Genomic DNA, 8,854 nt, shown 5'->3' on the forward strand with positions numbered 1-8,854 from the left:
TGTGGTGGCAGTTGTTTGTCGTGTCGCCTTCTAATGGTTGTGTGGCACACGCTATTAAGGTTGTCATGGCTGTGGCTACCAATTTAATACGACTATGGTTGCGAATGAGAGAGAAAGAGTGGTTAACTGTGCGCCAGTTTTATATGCGCCCTTTACTGTTGCCTGCTCTGATACGAGTGTAAGCTAGCTAGCTATGGCGAGCTTTAGAGCTGAGAAGGAGAGTGTGGGAGGAGAGAAAACGTGTAGGAGCCTCTTGAATCTGTTCCCTACCACACACGAATACCCCCCAAAAGGCCCCTTCTAGATTCTTTATGATTGGGCCTTGTTCACAGGCTTCCACAAGCGTATGCTTGGTCCTGCCCCAGATTCCATGACTTCGCACGTTACTTCAAGTAACGTCACAAGTTGCCTTTTGAGATAAGCAATACTTGCATTATTTTTAGCCCAATACATAATTTCTAAAGTACTCCAATGAAGCATGGATGTTTTACAAGGGAGATGTGCAAAATAAAAGACCTTTTAATCGATAAGGAAATCAATGCCAAAGCTTGAGCATCATGTGAATCCCATCTTCTTTGGTCAATAATCATTTGATGAATTGATGCTGGATCTGTTGGCCTTGACCCCTTTGAGGAGCAATTATGCCAGTCTCACCACCACTGATATAACCCCATAAGCCCTTGGCAACAAGGATATTTTTTACCATAAATCTCCATAGGGAGTAATTTGACCCACCTAATTTATCCTCATTGAAAAGAATACCAAACAAATCACTTGCATAGTTGTTGGCCATGCCTGACTGCTGGGAGAATTTGAGAGGGAAGATACGAAAAGTAAGCGTGATTTGAAATCAGCTGGTTTTGATGAACAATAGACAAACTACTGAAAATTAGCAGTAGAATTGGATGATTTGACCAAGAAAGTTGAGTCAGACAATCCGAGAACGTGAAATCGGACAGTCCTTGAAAGCAGAGTCGGGCAAATCAAAGAACGTTGAAACGGTCGATCTAAGAAGTAGAATTAGATGATCCCAAAAAGGTAGAATCAAACAATCCTTGAAAGTGGGATATGATGATCCCAAAATGTAGAATAATTGGTCAATCCAAAAAGTTGAATTGGTCGATCCGAAAAGTTGAATTAGTCGATCTAAGAAAGTTAAATCGGATGATCACAAAAAGTGGAATCGCCGAGGTAGGATCGCCACCATGGGGAAGAATTGCTGGGGTAGGATCGTTGAAGTAGGACCACCAAGGTAGGATTGCTAGAGTTGGATTGCTGACAATTCAATCAACAAAATATGGAATCGGTCTCGAAAAGTAAAAACCAAGTAAAATAATTTATAAAAAGCTTGAACACATATAGATGAAAAACCAAAACTCAAGCTATGGAAAATCTTTACTCTGATACCACTATTAGCTCCAATAGAATGGAGATCTAGACTTACAAACATATAATTCTTAAAGACGAGAACACAAGGATGTAGAGTGTGAGAGAAATCGATAAGCTCAAAGGAGAGAGATGAAGCTCTCTATAAGGATAAAGAGAAGGTATAAATGAGCAAGGTACCCTAAATTATGAAGAATGAGGTTGCTTATATACTAGCTAACCCTAAGGTGCTCGTTCACACCTAGATGGCCATGGAGAAAACCCCCTTGGAATAAAATTGCTCATTGCATAAGTTTATGATCTCACAATGTAGTACCACCAAATACCCAACAAATACCTGAAAAAGCTTTTACTGCCACATTCTCTTATCTATCTCTCTCTGAGGTAAATGATGGATGGGATTTTTGAAGAATCTTTATGTTTGAGTCAAGGGTTCTCTACCCTAGATGTCTCCCGAAATTTGAATTAAATAATCCTTGTGTGTGTTTTCTGTCTTATATGTTTGTAACATCTTATTTTATAAAAGGCTCCATTCTTATATTATCTTTATTTTGAGTCATTGGGAGATAGTTTTGGAAGCTAAAGAATCTTATGTGTAGTCATGCTCCATTTGCAGACTTGTCACTTGACTATGATTTATTGTACCATGTCATGGATCCAAAGCTTGATAAAGGAAATGACAGCAATCAAGAGCAGATCATCAACCCCTAGTAGCCTCAACATTAAGTGCCAACGTGTTAGTAGCCATAAATGATAATACTGACACAAGCGACGATAACAAAATCCAAAATATACAGCTATAGGTAGAGCTAGAGAGAGAAAAGAACAAGAATGCTCAGTTGTTGATAGCAGGTTTTTTATAGAAAATTATTACAGCAAAGGGCAAGACATTTGTGCAGCAACAAAAAATATCTAGGCAGAAACTCCTTACTATGTCGATCAATGCTCAGATAGACACACTTATGATCAACGCTTATAATCAGCGAGTTGCATGATCAGTTATGGATCCATATACAAAAACTCCTTGCTTTGCCGACCAATGCTTAGATAGACACACTTATGATCCGCGCTTACAATCAATGAGTTGCGTGATCAGCTATGGATCCATACGTAGAAAAGTAAAGACAATGGGTGATGAGTTGATCTCATCAAAGACACATACTTAAAAGAGCCTACCATCATCACAATCAAAAAGCCCAGGGAAGCACTGAGTCCAAGAATTATAGAAAGAGCTAAAGGACGCTGAGGCAAAGCTCATCATTTGTGCATTTGTACTTCTGTAGGTGAGTTTGGACTCTTGTGCATTTGTACTTCTCTAGGTGAGTTTTTTTTCTTATATTGCATCACTTGTCTTGGAGTTTGTACTTGCACCCAATGATGACTTTTGATATTTCATGGGCATGCTAGAGTTAACAAGGCTTAGTGGTTGAGTTGCAATAGTTACGAAAAATAGGTTTTTAATAGGCTAAGGGTGTTCCTAAAGCACTGTTATGCATATGGTTGGGAAAGCCAATGTTTAAGTCTATCATCTCATAGTGTGCGTAGAGGCTTCTGCTTATGTATAAATACTTGTTTGCGAGGGCCTATGGTGATCCACGGGCCGAGAGGATCTTCCTACCTCTCTCTCTCTCATGCTCTTGCTCATGCCCGTAGGGAGCTCTCCACCATGGTTAGCTGTAGAAATGACTCCATCAACAAGCTGGTTGGGAATTAGGAATTAGCTTCATCTCTCTCTCTCTCTCTGTCTCTCTTTTCTAGAGCTACCAAAATTAGCTCCATAGGAATTTTCCTCTTTTTTTTGGCAAGTTGTAGGAAGTGGTTTTGTTGACATCGGATAGGTTGTCTAAGAAAAGGAAAAGGTGCCATTGATATTGATAAAATGAATCTTTTTTTTGACCAATATATATATATATATATATATTACTGAAAAAGAAAAAAACATTACATCCTTCACCACAGGCAGCCAACAAGAGCTAATCTTAAAAAAATAGGTTGGATCCACAAAAATGTAATAATTTGTTGCAAATCATGTCCATTGAGAATCATTTGAGTCACCCATTTGACATGGTGTGGCATTCTCTTTCGTCCATGTCTTTGCCCCAGAAGGAGATGCGTGGTAAGCTTATTAGGGGAGATTCCCAAAGCTAACACATCCAAGACAACAGGAGTAAGCTTAGGGCAGATTCACAAAGCTAACACATCCAATACAACATAGAGTCGAATCACATTTACCCAAGTAGTACTAAGAGTGTTCAGAGTACTGCCTGCCCATCGTTTGTACTCACCGGACCTGGGCACTTACCCGTTAGTTTCTAGCTCATCGGATTAAGGTTAGCTTAAGTGACGCAAATTACTCTAGGCATCGGCCAATGCCATCATAAACAATTCTGGTAGAGTACCGTTTAAGCAGATGAAGTGGGGTGTGAAGAGGCCCGGTTTCTTCTGATGAAGCGAGCATTGTTGTGTGGTGGGTAGACTAGCGGAGCAGAAACAGAACGAAACGGCTTGCTGAACCATGGCCAGAACCAAGAAAAACCCTAAAAAATCAACCCAAGTTGCATCTTCTTCCAATGTAGCCCAGCAGGAGGCCACAGGTTTTGACCACACTTGCTTTTGTTGTAGCTTTTAGGGTTTTTCTGTTGTGGGCAGATTTTGGGCGGGTTTCAAATTGTGTCTTTCTTGTTAACTTCGTCCTGTGAGTTCGGATTTTTTGCTTTCTTGTTTGCTTTTAGTGTTTTGAGGAGTTCATAGTTTTCCTTATGGGTGGTATTGTTCAGCTTTTGCTTTCTTGTTAGCTTTTGCATAAGAGGAAACCTTGGTCTTGTATGGCTTCCTGGTTCCAATTTTGCTTTTCTTTGAGCTGTGCGATGAGGCAAATTATGTCCTTAGATTTTGCTTTTCTGTTAGCCCTTGGCTTTTTCGTCAGCTTTTGCTTTTCTGTTAGCTTTTTGTTATGGAAGGGTGTGATGAGGTTAGAGAGGGGCATTTACTTATCCAACATGTTTTTTTTTTTCAAATGCAGGGAGCAGTAGACCACGAGGAGGGCGAAGCAGCAGTGCACCTCCAGCAACTCCAGCAACCCCCTCCAGCATGCCCCAACACCGCCAACGCAAACCCCATCGGTTTCGGCCTGGAACAGTTGCCCTAAGGGAAATCAGACATTTCCAAAAGACTGTTCACTTTCTCATTCACCCCCTACCCTTTGCCAGATTGGTAAGCTAAGAACCTGTACAACAGTGTCCCCTATGTTGCAAAGAAGGATCTAGCACAGAAAACCTGCAGACTGTATTACAAATTTATCTGCAATATTTTTATTTTTGTTTTCTCAAATTCAAGGCATTTCAGTTATATTCTAGCTCAAATTTATGTCATTTTTTGGAAATATCTACAAACATTTGAAGCTGTAAGTTTTATGGCCTGTTAATAAATGTTGTGGTTGGGGAGGAGGGAGGAAGAAGTGCCCATGTTTGAGAATGAACCTCCTGTAGTTACATGCCATCACATCTCACAACCTTGCACATAGTCTGGGCTGAAACCTTCGTCCTGGTTTTTGCAGGTGAGAGAAGTGGCTGCTCAATTTTCAGATATAGTATCCCGGTGGACTGCAGAGGCACTGGTTGCGTTGCAGGAGGTAAGGAGTTTAGGCAGCCCATGCCTGTTTGCTTTTTTGTTTTTGTAGTGGGCTTCTATAATGCAAAACCCTATGCAAATTCTATTCTTATATATACAATGAGAAGCTGCTGTATTGAAAGTGTGATGCTATTGCAGGCTACTGAGGACCACCTCGTGCACCTGTTTGAAGACACCAATTTATGTGCCATTCATGCAAAGCGTGTCACCATAAGTAAGCTTCCAATCCTGTGCCATTCACTCAAGACTAATGGGCCTTTTTGAAGGCATTTCTCTAGGACAAATTTACCTGTTTAGGATCCAACACCTTCTGCAGGTCTTGATTCCTGGGATTTAGAGACAAGTTGTCTATTTAAGTTCAGGTGACCAAGTTAACATGTGACATAATACCTCACATTCAGAAGCCTTCATAGTGAGCAGATCTAATGCGTTGCACGGGTGAAGAATGCTGGGTAGAAGGTGGGCAGCCTCTGTGAAGGGCAGGCTGTAAAGGGTTGACGGCAGGAGTGGCCTAGCTTTCACTGGCTGCATGTAAGAGCTCGCAGTCCTCCAGCAGAGCAAAGAAAGAGGAGTGTAGGTTAGAAAGTGGGCGGCCTCTATTAAGGGTTGCCAGTAGCTCCTCCTGTCTGCATCTAAGAGCTTCCAGTCCTCTAGCATAGCAAAGAGAGGAGTGCAGCCATTTGTTAAGCTAGAGAGTTTTCAAGAGTTTTGGTGTGTTGCTGTCATCGCAGCTCACATCAGCATGTACATGGTTGGTACTGTGAGTTGTTGCTACATGCATCACTCTCACAATTTTATTACATGTGTGTGGACATGACTAGTGGCTAGGGCTTTAACAGAGCCCAGAGCCCAGAGCCCCATCCAAAACTACAGGGCAGGGAATCAGACAAGGTGGTCGGTCTAGAGGACAAAGTGTTTCCTGCATTGTCCTTATGCAAGACGAACCAAGATAATGAAACTGAGAGAGGAAGTAGTGAGCTTACATGACACTTTTCTGATCTCCCAAATCTGCTATCATCTTGTTCCACCCTATATCTATCTATATGTATGCCTACACCAAGTGTAATTAGTCTTAGATACTTCTGTAGTCTTGGACTTTTTACTTGTCAGTCTTAATTGTTTTGTCAAGTTTTTAAACATGTTACTGTCAATGGCTTGTGTGCAGTGACAAAAGACATGCAACTGGCACGGCGCTTGCGAGGAAGCACACTTGACAGGCCTTGGTGAACCATGACTGCCATTGTTGATGGTGGTGTGATCGATAATTAGATGGTGATGACTGGATGTTGGATGTTCATGGATTTTACTGAGGTACCGATGTGAGGTGGTGTGCAACATGAGTTAAGGGAATGCCTGAAATGTTTAGGTTTTGTAAATGGAACGCCTTGCAGCTCCTCATACCCCCAGCCATTCATATGAAATGGGCACAGCGTGGAACATGAAGTAACAAAGGTAATTGGAATTTGGAATGTTAGGCTTTCCTTGTTCTATCCACAAAGCAAGGGCGTACATCTTATAATGCATCATTATCTTTGTAGTGTACCTATGATTTTGGTAATACGGCCTCTAATCTAAATACACTACTATCATGTCTCTCGCACATCATCCCCCCTCTCTCTCTCTCTCTCTCATTATGAAAATAAAGAGAGAGAGAGAGAGAGAGAGAGAGAGACATTCAAATTGTTTTTTAAATCTATCAGATAGAGATGCATGCTGTCTTTGATGGGAGAGATCGAAAACTGCGATGTGACAGTCGAAATACCATAAGAATAATTAATAAGGTTTTGAAAACCCTAGCCAAACCTGATGTTTGTAAATGTTTTTTAATAAGATTTGTCTACTATTGTCCTCTTTTCTTTACAATAAAATAAAATATCTATCAACTGAAAAAGACAAACATACAAGATTCAATTTTGTCAATAACTGCCTCCAAAGTCCTCTCTTTGTTCATATCGAAAATTCGCTTTCCAAAGTCTTAAAATGTCCTCCACAATCAGCTAGCTTCAAATCCTTATTTTAAAACCTCTCAAAACTAAGCAGCTTCTCTCAACTAACTGGCTGACAACAAAACCTCGGCTGACCAAAACCAATCAGGGACTAACTGTCTACCTACTTCCGAATTTTGATGGCTTATCTCAGTCCCCAGAATAGGTCCTCTAGTATCCTCTAAAATCCCCCAGCGTCAGGAAACAAGTACAATCCCAAGAACTTCCTAAGCCTTTTAATAACCCTTTGCGGATCTTCTGCGGACACTTACTTCTAGACCAAATGAGGAACTTATGCAGCAGCTTGATATAGCACCTCTCCTGATACAACTGCTTATTAGCTTGGACCTAAACTTCTCTCCACATATCCGTTGACTACCTCCAGCCCTTAGGTAACACTAATTTTGAAGAGATATCACCCTTTAAACCTTCTTCAATGTTTATGTGGTTACAATACTAATAAATATCTTTCACTGTTGTGTGGGATGGAGTGTCAACTTTTTATGAGTTCCATTCCTCTTCCTTTTAGGATCTCCATTCCTCTTCCTTGATATGGTGTTATTCAACTCGAAGATGGGTAGTACTTTTTTATCTTGATCATTTTATGGATTGTTATGTATAAATGATTGCCTAAGGATGCTTTAAATAGAACTTTCAAAACTTCAATGCTCTATTAAAAATGTTTGTTGGAGTGAGACTAGCTTTGTTCTTGAGATCATCCGCATCATATTATATGTAAATTTCTATTCCCATAGTAATATCTTAGGCACTAGTATTATTTGCAACATATATATATGAGGCTTGTTTACTTTCATACAACAATCTATCATCCCATGAAATGTGTGCATATTCTTTTGCCTTAAAGCACTACACATTATAATTCCACCACCACAGTAAGATTTTTCTTAGCCCATCTAAGATACTTTTTGATGAGTTTATTGATTGTAATAATTGGTTTCTTGAATTCTAATAACCATTTGATAGTGTAGATAAAAAACTATACTTTCTCTTTTCAATGAGCAACTTCTAGTAAGATATTCTTTTCTAATAAAATCATGAAGATTATTTAGTAATGCTTCATCAATATTGCTTGTCACCCTTAGCTCAAGAACTTTGAAGTTGACATTGGATTGACACAATGACTCATCATTAGATAGTTTCTTTAGTCTACCATGATTCTTCTTTGGTTCGATGCTTGAAACCTCAATAATTAGATTGTTTGAGTTTGTAAAATTTCCATCCCTATTTCTCTTGCTCTTGTTTTTATTTTTGACATTTTTCTATATCAGAAACAAAGAGAAAAGAATATGTAAAACTTTAAAAAAGATAAAATATGTGTTAACTATATATGTAATAAGCATTCGGAAATAAACCAATCCTATTATCAATGTGCTTCTATGTAAAGGATTGAAGAGTTTCTAAGATACTCCTTGAGTTTGATGTGCTATATGAGATTTCTATACATCGAAGCTAAAATAAAAATTTGAGAAGAGGGAGATGGTTGCTGAGACTTCACTGTAAAAATTTAGAGTGACACAAGGGAGATGGTTGGTGAGACTCCTCTGTAAAAATTTGGAGAGACATAAGGGAAAGTGAAATCCAAGCAAATTAGGGGAGGGGGCCATGCAAATGGCTCTATACGTGAGGATGGTGATCATGTAGCCATAATGTCACTTGGATCTGTGGAAAGCTTGGTGTTATGCTTCAATGGCATTGAAATAGGCTTAGAGCTTATTATACCATACCTTGACAACATGTCCAAGCCATACTACCTCTGTAATAACAGAATGCCATGAGGTGATCTCACCTCCTCTATGCCCAAGAAATACTATAGCTTACCCAAATCCTTATCT

The 8,854-nt window shown here is 39.7% G+C and overlaps 1 protein-coding gene across 1 annotated transcript; it reads left to right on the top strand.

The window, feature by feature from the left end:
• The first annotated feature begins 3,763 nt into the window (after nt 1-3,763).
• On the top strand, nt 3,764-6,603 carry LOC147610393 (uncharacterized). Its single transcript, XM_086786518.1, has 5 exons — nt 3,764-3,980; nt 4,409-4,599; nt 4,943-5,017; nt 5,155-5,230; nt 6,182-6,603. The coding sequence occupies exons 1-5, from the start codon at nt 3,902-3,904 to the stop codon at nt 6,241-6,243; spliced, it is 483 nt and encodes a 160-aa protein (XP_086642644.1). The 5' UTR covers nt 3,764-3,901; the 3' UTR covers nt 6,244-6,603.
• The last annotated feature ends 2,251 nt before the right edge of the window (nt 6,604-8,854 follow it).

This window comes from Cibotium barometz, chromosome 49 (assembly GCF_041138505.1).
Source record: "Cibotium barometz isolate CiBa-2024 chromosome 49, ASM4113850v1, whole genome shotgun sequence".
NCBI lineage: Eukaryota > Viridiplantae > Streptophyta > Polypodiopsida > Cyatheales > Cibotiaceae > Cibotium > Cibotium barometz.